Genomic DNA, 21332 nt, shown 5'->3' with positions numbered 1-21332 from the left:
GGACTGTTTTCCAGCACAAATCTCCTGTATATCTTCTACCCGGACTGCCTGCCCCTTCTAAACAACAGCCGGTACCTCTTCCCAACTGCCGAACTCTGCTGATACCTACTATCCATTCCAACAACCTCCGGAGCCGTTCACAGTATACCTGCATTCAATCACAGGTTCGTGCCACTCGCTCCCTGCTCAAACATGTACAGTGGCCAGCCGGCTTTATGCCGACCGCTGTGCGGGTGTAGCTTGAGCAGCACCTGACACTCGTGTTTACCATCTCTTGGCTGCCGTGAGGATTGGATTCATTCAGTAAGAGGTATTACCGCTGTTCATTTATCTCCCTATTAAAAAGCGGACGATTGCTTACTACCTCACATCAGGTGGGCTAAACCAGCTGACCCAGTATGCCCTGTCTATATCCAGATGACCCAGTATGCCCTGTCTATACCCAGCTGACCCAGTATGCCCTGTCTATACCCAGCTGACCCAGTATGCCCTGTCTATACACAGCTGACCCAGAATTCCCTGTCTATACCCAGCTGAGCTGACATGCCCTGTCTATACCCAGCTGACCCAGAATGCCTTGCCTATACCCAGCTGACCTGACATGCCATGTCTATCCACCACCGTCTGACCCAGTATGCCCTGTCTATACCCAGCTGACCCAGTATGCCCTGTCTATACCCAGCTGACCCAGTATGCCCTGTCTATACCCAGCTGACCTGACATGCCCTGTCTATACCCAGCTGACCCAGAATGCCTTGCCTATACCCAGCTGACCTGACATGCCATGTCTATCCACCACCGTCTGACCCAGTATGCCCTGTCTATACCCACCTGACCTGACATGCCATGTCTATACACAGCTGACCCAGTATGCCCTGTCTATACCCAGCTGACCCAGTATGCCCTGTCTATACCCACCTGACCCAGTATGCCCTGTCTATAACCAGCTGACCCAGTATGCCCTGTCTATACCCACCTGACCTGACATGCCATGTCTATACACAGCTGACCCAGTATGCCCTGTCTATACCCAGCTGACCTGACATGCCCTGTCTATACCCAGCTGACGCAGTATGCCCTGTCTATACCCAGCTGACCCAGTATGCCCTGTCTATACCCACCTGACATGCCCTGTCTATACCCAGCTGACCCAGTATGCCCTGTCTATACCCAGCTGACGCAGTATGCCATGTCTATACCCAGCTGACCCAGTATGCCCTGTCTATACCCAGCTGACCCAGTATGCCCTGTCTATACCCAGCTGACCCAGAATGCCTTGCCTATACCCAGCTGACCTGACATGCCCTGTCTATCCACCGGCTGACCCAGTATGCCCTGTCTATACCCACCTGACCTGACATGCCCTGTCTATACCCAGCTGACCCAGTATGCCCTGTCTATAACCAGCTGACCCAGTATGCCCTGTCTATACCCAGCTGACCTGACATGCCCTGTCTATACCCAGCTGACCAGTATGCCCTGTCTATACCCAGCTGACCCAGTATGCCCTGTCTATACCCAGCTGACCTGACATGCCCTGTCTATACCCAGCTGACCCAGTAGGACCTGTATATACACAGCTGACCCAGTATGCCCTATCTATACCCAGCTGACCCAGTATGCCCTATCTATACCCAGCTGACCCAGTATGCCCTGTTTATACCCACCTGACATGCCCTGTCTATACCCAGCTGACCCAGTATGCCCTATCTATACCCAGCTGACCCAGTATGACCTGTCTATACCCAGCTGACCTGACATGCCCTGTCTATACCCAGCTGACGCAGTATGCCCTGTCTATACCCAGCTGACCCAGTATGCCCTGTCTATACCCACCTGACATGCCCTGTCTATACCCAGCTGACCCAGTATGCCCTGTCTATACCCAGCTGACGCAGTATGCCATGTCTATACCCAGCTGACCCAGTATGCCCTGTCTATACCCAGCTGACCCAGTATGCCCTGTCTATACCCAGCTGACCCAGAATGCCTTGCCTATACCCAGCTGACCTGACATGCCCTGTCTATCCACCGGCTGACCCAGTATGCCCTGTCTATACCCACCTGACCTGACATGCCCTGTCTATACCCAGCTGACCCAGTATGCCCTGTCTATAACCAGCTGACCCAGTATGCCCTGTCTATACCCAGCTGACCTGACATGCCCTGTCTATACCCAGCTGACCTGACATGCCCTGTCTATACCCAGCTGACCAGTATGCCCTGTCTATACCCAGCTGACCCAGTATGCCCTGTCTATACCCAGCTGACCTGACATGCCCTGTCTATACCCAGCTGACCCAGTAGGCCCTGTATATACACAGCTGACCCAGTATGCCCTATCTATACCTAGCTGACCCAGTATGCCCTGTCTATACCCAGCTGACCCAGTATGCACTGTATATACACAGCTGACCCAGTATGCCCTGTATATACACAGCTGACCCAATATGCCCTATCTATACACAGCTGACCCAGTATGCCCTGTCTATACCCAGCTGACCCAGTATGCCCTGTATATACCCAGCTGACCCAGTATGCCCTGTCTATACCCAGCTGACCCAGTATGCCCTGTCTATACCCAGCTGACCTGACATGCCCTGTCTATACCCAGCTGACCCAGTATGCCCTGTCTATACCCAGCTGACCCAGTATGCCCTGTCTATACCCAGCTGACCTGACATGCCCTGTCTATACCCAGCTGACCCAGTATGCCCTGTCTATCCACCATCTGACCCAGTATGCCCTGTCTATACCCAGCTGACCCAGTATGACATGTCTATACCCAGCTGACCTGACATGCCCTGTCTATACCCAGCTCACCCAGTATGCCCTGTCTATACCCAGCTGACCCAGCATGCCCTGTCTATACCCAGCTGACCTGACATGCCCTGTCTATACCCAGCTGACCCAGTATGTCCTGTCTATACCCAGATGACCTGACATGCCCTGTCTATACCCAGCTGACCTGACATGCCCTGTCTATACCCAGCTGACCCAGTATGCCCTGTCTATACCCAGCTGACCTGACATGCCCTGTCTATCCACCAGATGACCCAGTATGCCCTGTATATACACAGCTGACCTGACATGCCCTGTATATACCCAGCTGACCCAGTATGCCCTGTCTATCCACCATCTGACCCAGTATGCCCTGTATATACCCAGCTGACCCAGTATGCCCTGTCTATACCCAGCTGACCCAGTATGCCCTGTCTATACCCAGCTGACCCAGTATGCCCTGTCTATACCCAGCTGACCTGACATGCCCTGTATATACCCAGCTGACCCAGTATGCCCTGTCTATGGGTGTAATTTAGACCTGATCACTGGGCTGCAATTTCACAAGCCTGGCAAATATTGAATGACTGCGCAAGTGTATATATTGTATGTTAATCAAACCAAAATATTGCTCTTAGTTCTGCTGCTAGGTCACCATAGATGGATACAGTCTGACACATAACCTGTAGGGGCAGGCACAGAGTTACAGCACGGCTGAGTCATAGCCTGCAGGGGCAGGCACAGTGTTACAGCATGGCTGAGTCATAGCCTGCAGGGGCAGGAACAGTGTTACATTACAGCTGAGTCGTAGCCTGCAGGGGCCGGAACAGAGTTACAGCATGGCTGAGTCATAGCCTGCGGGAGCAGGAACATGGTTACAGCAGGGCTGAGTCTTAGCTTGCAGGGGCAGGAACAAAGTTACAGCACAGCTGAGTCATAGCCTGCGGGAGTGTGAACAGAGCTAAAGCACAGCTGAGTAACAGCATGCAGGAGCAGGAACAGCATTGCAGCACAGCTGACTCATAGCCTACAGGAACTGAATCACAGCACGTCTGAGTCATTGCCTGCAGGAACAGAGTTACAGCACGTCTGAGTCATTGCCTGCAGGGGCAGGAACAAGGTTACAGCACGGCTGAGTCATAGCTTGCAGGGGCAGAAACAGGGTTACAGCACGGCTGAGTCATAGCCCGCAGGGGCAGAAACAGGGTTACAGCACGGCTGAGTCATAGCCCGCAGGGCCAGGAACAGAGTTACAACATGGCTGAGTCATAGTCCGCAGTGGCAGGAACAGAGATACAACACGGCTGAGTCATAGCCTGCAGGGGCAGGAACAGGGTTACAGCACGGCTGAGTCATAGCCCGCAGGGGCAGGAACAGGGTTACAGCACGGCTGAGTCATAGCCCGCAGGGGCAGGAACAGAGATACAACACGGCTGAGTCATAGCCTGCAGGGGCAGGTACAGGGTTACAGCACGGCTGAGTCATAGCCCGCAGGGGCAGGAACAGGGTTACAGCACAGCTGAGTCATAGCCCGCAGGGGCAGGAACAGGGTTACCGCATGGCTGAGTCATAGCCCGCAGGGGCAGGAACAGGGCTACAGCACGGCGGAGTCATAGCCTGCAGATGTGTATTGCTGTGTGTAGCAGTGTTCAGTAGCAGGACCGTGATGTGTACATATCATGGCATGCCTTACGCAGGGCCACCAACACCACTGTAGTGAATGTATAGCTGGAAACGCACGCGTCATGCTACATATATATATATATAATGTGGTGAGAATTCCTTTGTAATTCATAACCCTTAAGTTATACTGCATGAAATAGAAAACATCTACTAAATCATTAGCAATCTGTTCCTGCCAGCTGTTTAACCCCATGTTTGCCGTAAGGCAAAGGGCTGTAGGTTATTAGTCCTGTGTTTAAAGGGATTACTACAGAAATGGTGTTTACTGATTGCATAACTACCAAAGACTATAAAAGGCTAATGAGATACACAAAATGACGGTCATCATTAAATACATATTGAAAAGGTCTTTTTCCAGCATCATTTGGCTGAAGAGAAAGGCACTTACCCAGGCGAGAAAAGGCCTCAGTGGCTGCTTGTCTTATGTTCTGCATGATGGCCAGAGAGAGAGAGAGAGGAAAGAGGGATGCAAGCTGCTGTATTCATCACTGCGCTCGCTGTAATACAGGATCGCAGCAGAATATGGGCACGGAAGGGAAGGCAGACAATCTTCTTGCCTAGAAAGGCTTTTGTTTCATGTATGTTTGCCTCTGGATGAAGATTTATAGAGCACCAGACTTTTCTATATCAAGCAATACACAAGCTGGAATTACATCTCCTTTACATTGACATTGGTGAGACCACACTTGGAATACTGTGTTCAGGTCTAGGCACCGCACCTTAAAAAGGACATAAATGAATTGGAACAGGTACAGAGAAGCAGGGGCAAATGCAGGATTTTCAGAAGGGGGTTTCAAGAGAGGGGCGGGGCAAAGCACGGAGATGGACACTTAGGTGACCCAGTATATGCTGGGTCAGTTAATGTATTATAGATAAACCAAATGTATATAAATAATAATAATATATATATATATATATATATATATATATATATATATATATATATATATATATATATATATATATATATATATATATATATATATATATATATATATATATATATATATATATATATAGAGGAAAACTTGTGGGAGTAGCACTCATTAATCTGAAGAATATAGGTGGGTGCAGAATCCTTTGGAAAATTTAGGAAAACTTCATGTCAAAGAGACCTATGAGGCAGCACTCCTTGTTAAAGATGTAAAAAAAGGAATGTATTTCATATCATGTGGCCAAGGTTCTAGCCAAACATGGACTGGGATGCAACTGATGGCAAAGGTAGAGAGGCAAGGAGACATTAATTAGCATAGTCACCCAAGTACAGCATCATAAGCAGTCAGGTAGCAGTCTAATATATATATATATATATATATATATATATATATATATATATATATATATATACATATACACACACACACACACACACACACACACACACACACACACACAACACAGCAGTGTAGACCCCTGGGCATAGCAATGTATTGGGGCCCCTACCTATCCTCCAGCGGTAGGGGTATGGGAAGCTTTGATGTCCCGCGGGTGGTAGGGGGTATTATATCAACCGCTCAGCATGTAGGGCCTGGATCAGTAATTTCCACTAATTACCCCTTTACTGCACAGATAGTGGGAGATGGGGTGGGAGAAGGGGGCATTGGGCTGAATGAAGGGGCCCTGATACATAACTTCCAGGGTGGTAGAGGATGTTTAATATGCAGAGGAGGAGTGTATAGTGGAGTGGGCTTATTATTCATCATTTTCTGGTGGGAGGACAGCTTGCTTGACTGCAGATATCTCCAGTTCCCAGAAATAGATTTCTTAGATTTTAATGGAATTAAAAACTAGAGAATCCCACCTACCAAATGGTATTGGGGACTAGGCGATCAGAGTTCAGGAGGCAGAGCAATCTGCCAACGAGAATATAAAACTAAATACCAGGTGTGTGGAGCTGGAGCAGTAACCAGCTGCTGGAAGGCTGATATCTCTGGTTCTGGGCACAGTAGAGACAAGCTACTAGTGTCCATCAAAGGGGGAGAGTCCCAGCTTTTAGAATATACTCTAAGTCAGACAGAACCTGAAATATCTGACTGGGAAAAGCAATTAACAGGCTTGGATGGGGACCACTGCTTTGAAGTCAGATATCTCCGGTTCCCTAGGGCCGATTTTAAAAATTGTTATACCCATGGAAAGAGGGGACTCTCAGCTTTCAATCTAGGGCCCTTAGATTCCTGGGGGGTTTCTGGGTACTCAGAAACCCCCCTGCGTGCGCTACTGAGAAGGGCGACTAAGCTAGTAAAAGGTCTCAAATCACTAAAATACAAAGATAGGTTAACCAGGCTGAATATGTTATCACTGGAGAAACGGAGGCTGAGAAGTGATATGATTACTATGTACATATACAGAAGAATACATTCAGGGATCTGTGGGAGACATCTCTGCAAAATTTTGGATGACAGCATCACCCCTATTTGCTCCCAGACCCACAAACCAGTATACCCGCAGGGAATGGTAATATGAAATTCATTGCATATACAGTTGGAAAAGTTCAATATTTTAGTTTAATTTTATGATTTATTTTTATATATATTTTTATATTTCTGTAATATTGTTTAATATTATTATTATTTTTAATTAATAAACCTATATAGTTTTTGAATCGTCTTGCATCATTTCAGCCAGCGCTGGCACCCTTTTCTTCTTTAGTGCAATATATAAGGAGTGACTACCCGATGCCAGCTGCTGACACAGCACACGCACTACTCCTTTTTTCTTTTCTATCTTCAAATACAGGATTGAGAATCATATGGAACTGGGAGATGATTGGTCAGTAACAGGCCTATACTTAGGACACGCGGCATGTACTGAGGATGAGAGGTGATATGATTGGTATGTTCATATACAGGATTGAGAATCATATGGAACTGGGAGATGATTGGTCAGTAACAGGCCTATACTTAGGACACGCGGCATGTACTGAGGATGAGAGGTGATATGATTGGTATGTTCATATACAGGATTGAGAATCATATGGAACTGGGAGATGATTGGTCAGTAACAGGCCTATACTTAGGACACGCGGCATGTACTGAGACTCAAGGAAAATTAATTCCGTACTAAATTAAGAAGAGGATTCTTCACAATTAGAGCAGTAACATTCTGGAACTCATTGCCGGTGGGGTGGTTACAGCAACTACTGTTACTGAATTTATATCATTACTGGATGCGTTTTTGGCCACAAAAGGAATCCTGTAGATATGAATAATGTGGGGTACACATAAGAACGATTTGGCCCAAAATGACCCAATTTAGATACAATCTCGACCGATTGTATGTAAATTGGGCATGTTTTGGGCCCTTTCAGAGCATTTCAGATCCAATTCCGTTCCAATATGTAGCCTCGCGGATCGTTAGGTCATTTCTCAGATCCTACCCGCAGCAGGTAGGATCTGAAAAAACAACCATTCAAGTGGGTACGGGTCACGATATTACTATGTATAGTAACATAGTAATATAGTAACATATTACTATGCTACTATATTACTATGTTACTATATTACTATGCTACTATATTACTATGTTACTATATTACTATGTTACTATACAGTATTACTATATTACTATGCTACTATATTACTATGTTACTATACAGTATTACTATGTTACTATATCACTATTCTACATTATTACTATGCTAGGACCGCAAGTGTATTTCTCATGGAATACACCTCCTCCATCTCAGGGAACCTCCCCCATCATTCGATGGTCGCAGACCATCGAATGCAGGACCGAGTGGTCAGGCAGCTCCCGCAACCTCAGACCACACAGGCATTTCTCCGTGCAAAAGCAGGGATCTGGGCGGGCAGCTGACATCCGGCAATGTCATATGTCCGCCCCCTACACGTGCGTCACGACCGCATTACCATACGTACGCCCAGCGTTTTCATGGGAACGCCCATGAAAGGCGGGGTGTAAACATATGGTAATGAGCCCAAACAGCCCTTCACGCCCCTCTCCACCCCCTGTTCGTAGTGTACACATTTCATGCGGTATTTGGACGTGCCTCCCGTTCGCTCATGCGCAGATACGCCTCTGCACATGCGCAGACACAAAACATTGGCGGACCGACCGCACGCGGACATTACCGCACCAACCAGAATAAGGGCCTATATTAATATGCTACTATATTACTATGCTACTATATTACTATATTACTATGCTACTATATTACTATGCTACTATATTACTATGCTACTATATTACTATGCTACTATGCTACTATATTACTATGCTACTATATTACTATGCTACTATATTACTATGCTACTATATTACTATGCTACTATATTACTATGCTACTATATTACTATATTACTATGCTACTATATTACTATGCTACTATATTACTATGCTACTATATTACTATGCTACTATATTACTATATTACTATGCTACTATATTACTATGCTACTATAGTACTATGCTACTATATTACTATGCTACTATATTACTATGCTACTATATTACTATGCTACTACATTACTATATTGCTATGCTACTATATTACTATGCTACTACATTACTATATTACTATGCTACTATATTACTATATTACTATGCTACTATATTACAATGCTACTATATTACTATGCTACTATATTACTATGCTACTAAATTACTATGCTACTACATTACTATATTACTATGCTACTACATTACTATATTACTATGCTACTATATTACTATATTACTATGCTACTATATTACTATGCTACTATATTACTATGCTACTATATTACTATGCTACTATATTACTATGCTACTATATTACTATGCTACTATATTACTATGCTACTATATTACTATGCTACTATATTACTATGCTACTATATTACTATATTACTATGCTACTATATTACTATGCTACTATATTACTATGCTACTATATTACTATGCTACTATATTACTATATTACTATGCTACTATATTACTATGCTACTATAGTACTATGCTACTATATTACTATGCTACTATATTACTATGCTACTATATTACTATGCTACTACATTACTATATTGCTATGCTACTATATTACTATGCTACTACATTACTATATTACTATGCTACTATATTACTATATTACTATGCTACTATATTACAATGCTACTATATTACTATGCTACTATATTACTATGCTACTACATTACTATATTACTATGCTACTACATTACTATATTACTATGCTACTATATTACTATGCTACTATATTACTATGCTACTACATTACTATATTACTATGCTACTATATTACTATGCTACTATATTACTATGTTACTATATTACTATGCTACTATAATACTATGCTACTATATTACTATGCTACTATATTACTATGCTACTATATTACTATGCTACTATATTACTATGCTACTAAATTACTATGCTACTACATTACTATATTACTATGCTACTACATTACTATATTACTATGCTACTATATTACTATGCTACTATATTACTATGCTACTACATTACTATATTACTATGCTACTATATTACTATGCTACTATATTACTATGTTACTATATTACTATGCTACTATAATACTATGCTACTATATTACTATGCTACTATATTACTATGCTACTACATTACTATGCTACTACATTACTATATTACTATGCTACTATATTACTATATTACTATGCTACTATATTACAATGCTACTATATTACTATGCTACTATATTACTATGCTACTATATTACTATGCTACTAAATTACTATGCTACTACATTACTATATTACTATGCTACTACATTACTATATTACTATGCTACTATATTACTATGCTACTACATTACTATATTACTATGCTACTATATTACTATGCTACTATATTACTATGCTACTATATTACTATGTTACTATATTACTATGCTACTATAATACTATGCTACTATATTACTATGCTACTATATTACTATGCTACTATATTACTATGCTACTATATTACTATGCTACTATATTACTATGCTACTATATTACTATGTTACTATACTACTATATTACTATACTACTATATTACTATGCTACTATATTACTATGTTACTATATTACTATACTACTATGCTACTATACTACTATGCTACTATATTACTATGTTACTATATTACTATGCTACTATTATACTATGTTGAATCACATCCCACCTAGCTAGATTCCCTAATCATCTACGTGCATTGTCAGTGTAGGGTGCCTGTGATATTGTATAGCATTGTTACGTAAGCCCAAACCCGGGACACTAATCTGCTGTTCTGGATGATTCCCCAGTGACAATTTCTAATTGCAGATCTTTATTATTTTCTACGCACTTGTTACTCCTATCTATACCGGTGTCTGTGCTACTGGGAGAGCCTTGAGGTAGAAATGTGATGTTAGAATGCAACAGTAAAATAGCATATGGTCCTGCTTCTTTATGGTTGGAGTCCCGAGGCTGCAGCCTATCCCTAAATATGGACCTCACAGGCAGACCTTTCATCTCTATGTGGTTCCCTACCACATCGCCTACTTGTTGCACTTTTTCTATATACATGTATGGAAATAAATTATAATTATTGTAGAACTACTTAAAGGCTGAAGGATTTTTGCACCTTCAAGACAGCCCAGACAGATCCGTAAATAAACATTTTGCTTTCCCCTCCCCCATAATAAAATAGAAGTGGGTGTGGTCCTTTACAGGTTACACTAAAGTAGTAGTGCCTCTTGCACATTATGTCACAGAATAGTAGTTCCCCTTGCACATTTTGCCATAGACTAGTAGTGCCTCTACACATTATGCCACAGAGTAGTATTGTCCCTTGCGCATTATGCTACAGAGAAGTAGTGCCCCTTATACATTATGCCACAAAGTAGTAGTGTATCTTACACATTATGTCACAGAATAGTAGTGCCCCTTGCACATTATGCCATAGACTAGTAGTGCATCTATACATTATGCCACAGAGTAGTATTGTCCCTTGCAAATTATGCCACAGAGTAGTAGTGTCTCTTACACATTATGCACACACACACACACCACCCTAGTCATGACTACCCTAGGACTCTATTACTTCAATAATAATAGTAATAAAATAAAGAACTTAGAGCACATGCACAATGCAGGGAAGATGGCAGAAGCAAAATGGACCAACACAGAGATAGTGTATCAGCTCTTCCGTTCTAAAACAGAAAAAGCTACCAACTCCTGCAGACATGATACTTTTGCTACAACCCCTTTCAAGCTGCCAGAGAAGGGGAGATAACAGTGTTCAGGCAGTGCTGTAGCGGCAGCAGCAAAGGCAGCATCTGTCCCCTATGAAGTGCTGTGTGTGCTGTCCCTTGCTCTGGTTGATTTCACCTCTGCTCCTTACACCCAGGACGAACATCAATGCTACATCCTAAGTGCCTAACTTTCAGCTCCTCATACCTGGCTTTCCCAGGACAAGACCAAAACGTCCTGAAGACACTTTCTGGCAACATCCCTTACTCCGCGCTGAGTCCACCACCTCCACCCCTTCAGCACGACCCAGAGTGAGTGAGCGAAGAGACCTCTTGTTCCCGGCCAGAAGCAGAGCAGCACCTGCTACAGCTTAGTCACCTCCTCACACTAGGAACCTGCCTTGCCAAGGTGGAAGTCAGGAGATTGCATGGTATAAGCTCTGCACACCACTAACATCTTAGTGGATGCCTGGCACATGGAGATGGCATCCGGATCTGCCCTCAGGGCATCTACGCAGTGTACAGTGCATGACAGGCACCTACCTAGTAATGTCCCAGAAACCAAATGTAACACTTTTCCATGCATTGGTTGAAAATAGGCAGCACAATCAAATTCTCAGCCCAATCAAAATGAATTTTATATGGTTTTAATTCTTTTAGCCACACATTCAAATAACTCACTTTGTATTGTATGGGCGCTTGCACAAGGAAAAAATAATATACTGTATATGTTTCTACAAACAGACCGATGATAATGTCAACATGCAAGTCTACATCCTGGAAGCAGTATGCCTGTACATGGGTGATGGGGCGTGTCACATGTCACGTACACAGGATATACTGAGCCTGGAACTCTAGCAACACACAGCAGCCAGGCCTGCACCAGCCAGTCTCTAAGGGGGATGTTGCCCATAGCAACCAATCAGATTCTACTTTTTATTTATTTATTTAGCACCTTCTAGAAGATAATAGATAAAATGTGATTGGTTGCTATGGGCAACATCCCACCCTCAATAGATCTCCCATTTTAGTACATATACCGCTAAGCCTCAGCCTGGTCGGAGCCTTTGCCAAACCTGCACCTCATCTGGCCATGTCATATTCCATTGTGCTTTACAATTGGAGACAAACTGGGTAATAACAAACCGACATGGAGGTAGGAGGGCCCTGCTCGCAAGCTTACAATCTGTAGGGATAATAGGAGGGACACATAAGGATAGGATTCCATAGCATGGCAGTCCCACCAGATTACAGGACAGTCCTGATGGGATGCAGAAACCATCTCATATAGAGGTAGGAGGGCCCTGCTCTCAGGCTTACAGTCTATAGGGATAATAGGAGGGATATATAATGAAAGGATTCCACAGCATGGCAGTCCCACCAGATTACAGGACAGTCCTGACGGGATGCAGAAACCATCTCATATAGAGGTAGGAGGGCCCTGCTCACAAGCTTACAGTCTATAGGGATAATAGGAGGGATATATAATGATAGGATTCCATAGCATGGCAGTCCCACCAGATTAGAGGACAGTCCTGACGGGATGCAGAAACCATCTCATATAGAGGTAGGAGGGCCCTGCTCACAGGCTTACAATCTATAGGGATAATAGGAGGGATACATAAGGATAGGATTCCATAGCATGGCAGTCCCACCAGATTACAGGACAGTCCTGATGGGATGCAGAAACCATCTCATATAGAGGTAGGAGGGCCCTGCTCACAAGCTTACAGTCTATAGGGATAATAGGAGGGATACATAAGAATAGGATTCCATAGCATGGCAGACCCACCAGATTACAGGACAGTCCTGACGGGATGCAGAAACCATCTCATATAGTGGTAGGAGGGCCCTGCTCTCAGGTTTACAGTCTATAGGGATAATAGGAGGGATATATAATGATAGGATTCCATAGCATGACAGTCCCACCAGATTACAGGACAGTCCTGATGGGATGCAGAAACCATCTCATATAGAGGAAGGAGGGCCCTGCTCGCAGGCTTACACTCTATAGGGATAATAGGAGGGATATATAATGATAGGATTCCATAGCATGGCAGTCCCACCAGATTACAGGACAGTCCTTATAGGATGCAGAAACCATCTCATATAGAGGTAGGAGGGCCCTGCTCACAGGTTTACAGTCTATAGGGATAATAGGAGGGATACATAAGGATAGGATTCCATAGCATGTCAGTCCCACCAGATTACAGGAAAGTCCTGATGGGATGCAGAAACCATCTCATATAGAGGTAGGAGGGCCCTGCTCACAGGCTTACAGTCTATAGGGATAATAGGATGGATACATAAGGATAGGATTCCATAGCATGGCAGTCCCACCAGATTACAGGACAGTCCTGATGGGATGCAGAAACCATCTCACATAGAGGTAGGAGGGCCCTGCTCACAGGCTTACAGTCTATAGGGATAATAGGATGGATACATAAGGATAGGATTCCATAGCATGGCAGTCCCACCAGATTACAGGACAGTCCTGATGGGATGCAGAAACCATCTCATATAGAGGTAGGAGGGCCCTGCTCACAGGCTTACAGTCTATAGGGATAATAGGATGGATACATAAGGATAGGATTCCATAGCATGGCAGTCCCACCAGATTACAGGACAGTCCTGATGGGATGCAGAAACCATCTCCTATAGAGGTAGGAGGGCCCTGCTCACAGGCTTACAATCTATAGGGATAATAGGAGGGATACATAAGGATAGGATTCCATAGCATGGCAGTCCCACCAGATTACAGGACAGTCCTGATGGGATGCAGAAACCATCTCATATAGAGGTAGGAGGGCCCTGCTCACAGGCTTACAGTCTATAGGGATAATAGGAGGGATACATAAGGATAGGATTCCATAGCATGGAAGTCCCACCAGATTACAGGACAGTCCTGACGGGATGCAATTAGATATGACTGATGCTGGAGGTAATAAGGAGGTTCCTGAATATGATAGGCTGCCTGAAGAGGTGAGTACTCAGGGAACGCTATTGGAGGTTATGTGGGGTTCCGGAATATGATAGGCTGCCTGAAGAGGTGAGTACTCAGGGAACGCTACTGGAGGTTATGTGGGGTTCCGGAATATGATAGGCTGCCTGAAGAGGTGAGTACTCAGGGAACGCTATTGGAGGTTATGTGGGGTTTCCGGAATATGATAGGCTGTCTGAAGAGGTGAGTACTCAGGGAACGCTACTGGAGGTTGTGTGGGGGCTCTGGAATATGATAGGCTGCCTGAAGAGGTGAGTACTCAGGGAACGCTACTGGAGGTTATGTGGGGGTTCTGGAATATGATAGGCTGCCTGAAGAGGTGAGTACTCAGGGAACGCTACTGGAGGTTGTGTGGGGGTGTCACGGCTAAAGGGCTGGATGGAGTCGTGTGGTGCACAGGAACCGGAGACGGACCAGGAGGAGTAGGATTGAAACGTGCAGGTTTAATAACTGATTTCATAAATGATAAACTTCACTCAAATACTTCTTTAAGTGACAGTTGGAATAAATTAAATAGAGTCCAGCACAATACTAATAACGGGCAGGGAAATCTGGAAACGTATACTTGGTGAGCCAGAGTACATAGATGAGGATCCGGAAGGAGGTTGATTTGATGACAGAAGAAATGGATCCGGATGACTGAAAGATGATGGAATGAATGAGTTGTATGAAGGAGGACAGCGGAAAGCTGTGCAGGGTAATTCTGGGACACAAGCAGGAACAAGCACTAGGTAGGACTTGCAGCATTGGTGTCAGGAGAAAACTTCCTTGTAGCAAGATGCAGGGAGCAAGGCACCAGAGTCAGGAGAGAAAGAGCCAGGATCCGGGAATCAGCTAGGAGTTGTGAATGACTCCAAAGACTCATTGCACTGACACTGAACAGCCTAGGCAGATCCCCTATATCCCCAGGGGATGGCTGCCATTGGCTGTCAGCACAGGATGAGGAGGGAACCTCCACTCTGGGCCAATCTGTCTCCTGCCCTTAACCAAGATGGCGACGCCGGCCTCCCGGCACCACTACTGCTGCCATCCCTACCCAGAGCTGCCGCTACCCGCACACCGCAGACCGGAGCCTGCACACGCTAGCCGGCAGCGGGCGCGGACGGGTGAGTACTGTACCCGCCGCGCTCCGTCGCGGCTACGTGTGACAGTACCCCCCCTTTTCAGGGTGACCCCAGGGCGCCTATGGGCCTTGTGCGGATTTCTCTGGAGAAATTGCTTTACCAGTTTTGGAGCGTGCAAATCAATGGAATTCACCCAAGAGTTCTCTTCGGGACCAAACCCAACCCATTCCACCAGATACTGGGTACGAGAATTGCGGCAACGAGAGTCTATAATGCGTCTTACCTCGAATTCAGCCCCACTTTCGGAGTTAATCTTGGGCGGTTTGGGAATCTTCTTTTGATAAGAGTTCAACCTTAAAGGCTTGAGGAGGGACACATGGAAGGAATTCGAAATCCTTAGGGAAGGAGGAAGTTGAAGTCTATAAGCGACAGGATTAATGACTTGGATGATAGGGTATGGCCCAATGAACCGGGGAGCCAGCTTCATAGAGGGCAGACGGAGGCGTATATGGCGGGTAGACAGCCATACCCGGTCTCCGACTTTCAATCTGGGCGCTGCCCTTCTTTTCCTGTCTGCCATCCTCTTGTATTGGGCGGAAGATTTGAGAAGAGCGGTGTGGACATCCGACCAGATTTTAGCAAAGCGTTGTAATGAAGTGGTTGCTGCAGGAACTTCGGAAGAGGATAATTCTGAGAAATCCGGAGATCGTGGATGTTTGCCGAATACTGTAAAGAAGGGGGTGGTTCCGGAGGAAGAGTGATAGGAGTTGTTATGCATATATTCTGCCCACGGGAGAAGATCCACCCAGTCATCTTGGGACGACGAGACAAACAGTCGGATAAAGGCCTCCAAGTCTTGATTCACCCGTTCTGTCTGGCCATTGGTCTGGGGATGAAAGGCAGTGGAAAACTTGAGTTTGACCTGTACCGCGGCACAGAGAGCTCTCCAGAACTTTGCAACGAACTGTACTCCGCGGTCGGATACAATCTCTTTGGGCAGTCCGTGAAGTTTAAAAATGGTTGAGATAAATAGCTGAGCCAGTACTGGAGCAGAGGGGAGACCTTTTAGTGGGAAAAAATGGACCATTTTCGAGAATCGGTCGACCACTACCCAGATTGCGGTATGACCTTTTGAGGGAGGTAGTTCGCAAATGAAGTCCATTGACAGATGGGTCCATGGTTCTGTGGGAATGGTTAGAGGGCGGAGAGGACCAGCGGGAGTTGTTCTGGGCACCTTATGCTGAGCACATCTTACACAAGAGGCGACGAAGTTGGTTACGTCGTGGCGGATGGTTGGCCACCAATAAGAACGTGATAGGAACATCAAGGTCTTTTGTGCTCCTGCGTGCCCTGCGAAGCGGGAAGAATGTGCCCATGACAATATTTTCTTGCGGAGTTCGGGGGGAACGAACGTTTTACCTGGAGGAGGAGATGGCTGTACGGTTACTTGGGCGAAGACCAGCGGATCGAGGATTGGACGAGGAGGTGTCTCTAGGTCAGAGGTCGTCTCAAAGGAGCGGGATAGAGCGTCTGCCTTAGTATTCGTGGTTCCAGGTCGGAATTTAATTTGGAAATCAAAGCGTTCAAAAAACATGGCCCAACGGGCTTGGCGGGCAGTAAGGCACTGAGCCTGTTTAAGAAAGGACAGATTTTTGTGGTCTGAATACACGGTGATCTTATGCCGTGCCCCCTCCAGAAGGTATCGCCACTCCTCTAACGCAGTTTTGACTGCAAGCAACTCCTGTTCCCCGATGGGGTAATTCCTCTCTGCTGGGAGGAATTTTTTGGAGAGGAAGGCACAAGGGTGTAATTCTTGATCCTCACCTTTTTGTGACAAGATGGCCCCGATCCCTTCCGAGGATGCGTCCACCTCGAGAATGAAGGGCCTGTCGGGGTCTGGTTGGAGGAGGATAGGTGCCGTCATGAATGCTCTCTTTAACTGCTGGAAGGCAGAGGATGCTTCTGGCGACCATCGGCTTGGATCAGCTCCCTTGCAAGTGAGAGCAGTGAGGGGAGCAGCGATAGTAGAGAAGTTCCGGATAAATCGCCGGTAATAGTTTGAGAACCCTAGGAATCTCTGAATTCCTTTGAGTGTTGTGGGGGCTGCCCAGTCTTGGATGGCTCTCACCTTCTCTGGGTCCATTTCTATCCCAGTGGCGGAGAGAATGTGACCCAAGAATGGAATGGACGTGACCTCAAAAACGCACTTTTCCAACTTGCAGAACAGTTGATTTTGGCGAAGACGTCGTAGGACTTCGGACACTGTCTGTCTGTGAAGTTGAAGATTTGGAGAGAAGATGAGTATATCGTCTAGATAGACTACGATGGAATGGTACAGCAAGTCCCGAAAGATATCATTTACAAACTGTTGGAAGACGGCGGGGGCGTTACAAAGGCCGAAGGGCATCACCAGGTATTCATAGTGGCCGTCGCGCGTGTTAAAAGCCGTCTTCCACTCGTCACCTGGACGGATCCGGATCAAATTGTAGGCCCCTCGCAGGTCCAATTTAGTAAAGATTGCTGCCCCTCTGATCTTGTCGAATAGTTCTGCGATAAGGGGTAAGGGATAGCGGTTTTTAATGGTGATATCGTTCAGGCCCCTATAGTCGATACATGGCCGAAGACCGCCATCCTTCTTTTTCACAAAGAAAAACCCGGCCCCGGCCGGAGAAGTAGATGGTCGAATGAAACCTTTGGTTAAGTTCTCTTGAATGTACGAGGACATGGCCTCAGTCTCAGGTAGCGACAGGTGATAGATGCGGCCACGAGGAGGGAATTTCCCGGCCACCAGCTCTATCGGGCAGTCCCAAGGACGGTGAGGAGGCAGGGTGTCGGCACCACCTTTACTGAATACATCTGTAAATGAACGATATGGTGCGGGTATCGACAAGGGTGGAGCTGAAGAGGATGAAGGACAGTTATCCTCACGTTGTGGATGGGTCTGGTAGACCGGAAGGATCTGAGGAATGCAAGTAGACTGGCAATCTGTTCCCCAGGCCTTGACCTCCATATTGGTCCAATCGATGTGTGGGTTATGTTTGGAGAGCCAGGGAAGGCCCAGGACCATTTGGTGTGAGGACTGTGGAAGAATGAAGAATTCGAGGGTCTCTTGATGTAGAGCTCCTATGAGCAGTGTCACCGGGGTGGTCTGATGGGTGATTTGTCCACTACGAATTCGACTCCCATCCACTGCAGTGAGGACCAGCGAGTGATCCAGGGGTTGCACAGGAAGGGCATGTTGGGTGACAAAAGAAGAAGAAAGGAAGTTTCCAGCTGCTCCAGAGTCCAATAGGGCCTGAACTCTTTTTCTCCCTTGGGGACACACAAGGGTAACCGGAATGGTGGAATCAGAAGAAGAGGGAGATGGAAGCAAGACTCCTAATCGGACCTCCCTCGGGGAGATTAGGAGCGGTCGTTTCCCGGCCGCAGCGGGCAGGAAGCCAATAAGTGAGCTGAGGAGCCACAGTACATGCATAGATTCTCTCGCCGTCTTCGGGACTTCTCTTCGAGAGAGAGACGGGAGCGGTTGATTTGCATGGGCTCATCTGTTGACACCGCAGGAGGCGGGGTTGGTTTGGAGGCTGGTGCGACATTGGAAGCAAATCGAGGGCGAAGGCGATCCGAGCGATTCCTCTCAAGTTGGCGTTCTTGGAGTCGCAGATCGACTTTGTTACATAATGAAATGAGTTCAGCCAGGGTGGAAGGAGAATCGCGAGTTGCTAACTCGTCCTTGATGCGCCCGGCTAGGCCGTTCCAGAAGGCAGAAACGAGAGCCTCTTCGTTCCATCTGAGTTCGGAAGCCAGGGTTTGAAATTGTACGACATATTGTCCCACTGGGCGACTGCCCTGACGAATCCTTAGGATCTCCGTGGCTGCGGAGGACACTCCGCCAGGCTCGTCGAAGATGCGACGGAAGGAGGCCACAAATTCTTCATAGTTATTGAGGATGGGATCCGCACGCTCCCAAAGGGGGGACACCCACTCCAGGGCTGGACCCGCCAGTAGGGACACGATGTAAGCCACCCGAGTCTTGGGAGAGGGGAAATTGGAAGGCTGGAGGGTAAAATGGACGTCACATTGATTCAGGAATCCTCGACACCCCCTCGGGGACCCGTCATATTTACTGGGGGTTGACAGGTGTAGATGGTGAGGAGCAGCTGGCCCAGGGGGAGCAGCAGAGGCCGAAGCTCCGGAGGTTGGTGCTGCTGAAACTGAAGGAGCCGCCTGAGGTGATGATAAGGTCTGGAGAAATTGAGCCACTTGACGCTGGGTAGTCTCTACTTGTTCCAATCGAGCCATGATGCCTTGAAGAACATCCGTCATGGAGGCCTGTGCTTCACCCGATTCCATCGGGTCAGTGCAAACTGTCACGGCTAAAGGGCTGGATGGAGTCGTGTGGTGCACAGGAACCGGAGACGGACCAGGAGGAGTAGGATTGAAACGTGCAGGTTTAATAACTGATTTCATAAATGATAAACTTCACTCAAATACTTCTTTAAGTGACAGTTGGAATAAATTAAATAGAGTCCAGCACAATACTAATAACGGGCAGGGAAATCTGGAAACGTATACTTGGTGAGCCAGAGTACATAGATGAGGATCCGGAAGGAGGTTGATTTGATGACAGAAGAAATGGATCCGGATGACTGAAAGATGATGGAATGAATGAGTTGTATGAAGGAGGACAGCGGAAAGCTGTGCAGGGTAATTCTGGGACACAAGCAGGAACAAGCACTAGGTAGGACTTGCAGCATTGGTGTCAGGAGAAAACTTCCTTGTAGCAAGATGCAGGGAGCAAGGCACCAGAGTCAGGAGAGAAAGAGCCAGGATCCGGGAATCAGCTAGGAGTTGTGAATGACTCCAAAGACTCATTGCACTGACACTGAACAGCCTAGGCAGATCCCCTATATCCCCAGGGGATGGCTGCCATTGGCTGTCAGCACAGGATGAGGAGGGAACCTCCACTCTGGGCCAATCTGTCTCCTGCCCTTAACCAAGATGGCGACGCCGGCCTCCCGGCACCACTACTGCTGCCATCCCTACCCAGAGCTGCCGCTACCCGCACACCGCAGACTGCACACGCTAGCCGGCGGCGGGCGCGGACGGGTGAGTACTGTACCCGCCGCGCTCCGTCGCGGCTACGTGTGACAGGGGGCTCTGGAATATGATAGGCTGCCTGAAGAGGTGAGTACCCAGGGAACGCTATTGGAGGTTATGTGGGGTTTCCGGAATATGATAGGCTGCCTGAAGAGGTTAGTACTCAGGGAACGCTACTGGAGGTTGTGTGGGGGCTCTGGAATATGATAGGCTGCCTAAAGAGGTGAGTACTCAGGGAACGCTACTGGAGGTTATGTGGGGGTTCTGGAATATGATAGGCTGCCTGAAGAGGTGAGTACTCAGGGAACGCTACTGGAGGTTGTGTGGGGGTTCTGGAATATGATAGGCTGCCTGAAGAGGTGAGTACTCAGGGAACACTACTGGAGGTTATGTGGGGGTTCTGGAATATGATAGTCTGCCTGAAGAGGTGAGTACTCAGGGAACACTACTGGAGGTTATGTGGGGGTTCCGGAATATGATAGGCTGCCTGAAGAGGTGAGTACT

At 46.4% G+C, this 21332-nt stretch overlaps 1 protein-coding gene across 2 annotated transcripts in view; it reads right to left on the bottom strand.

The window, feature by feature from the left end:
* Nucleotides 1-21332, bottom strand: part of CDK15 (cyclin dependent kinase 15) — a 185744-nt gene that overhangs the window by 155323 nt on the left and 9089 nt on the right. Inside the window, exon 1 of one of the 2 annotated variants that reach the window (XM_083154090.1) lies at nt 4853-5192. The exons of the other annotated variant lie outside the window; for it this stretch is intronic. Coding sequence (XP_083010216.1) covers nt 4853-4898 — 46 coding nt within the window. The 5' untranslated portion in view covers nt 4899-5192. Of the gene's footprint in view, nt 1-4852; nt 5193-21332 lie in introns of those variants that run through there. 2 annotated transcript variants of the gene reach the window in all.

Source organism: Crinia signifera, chromosome 7 (genome assembly GCF_055691185.1).
Source record: "Crinia signifera chromosome 7, ASM5569118v1, whole genome shotgun sequence".
Lineage (NCBI taxonomy): Eukaryota > Metazoa > Chordata > Amphibia > Anura > Myobatrachidae > Crinia > Crinia signifera.
Note: the sequence above shows the minus strand (reverse complement) of the source record. Positions and strands in the feature narration are given on the sequence as shown.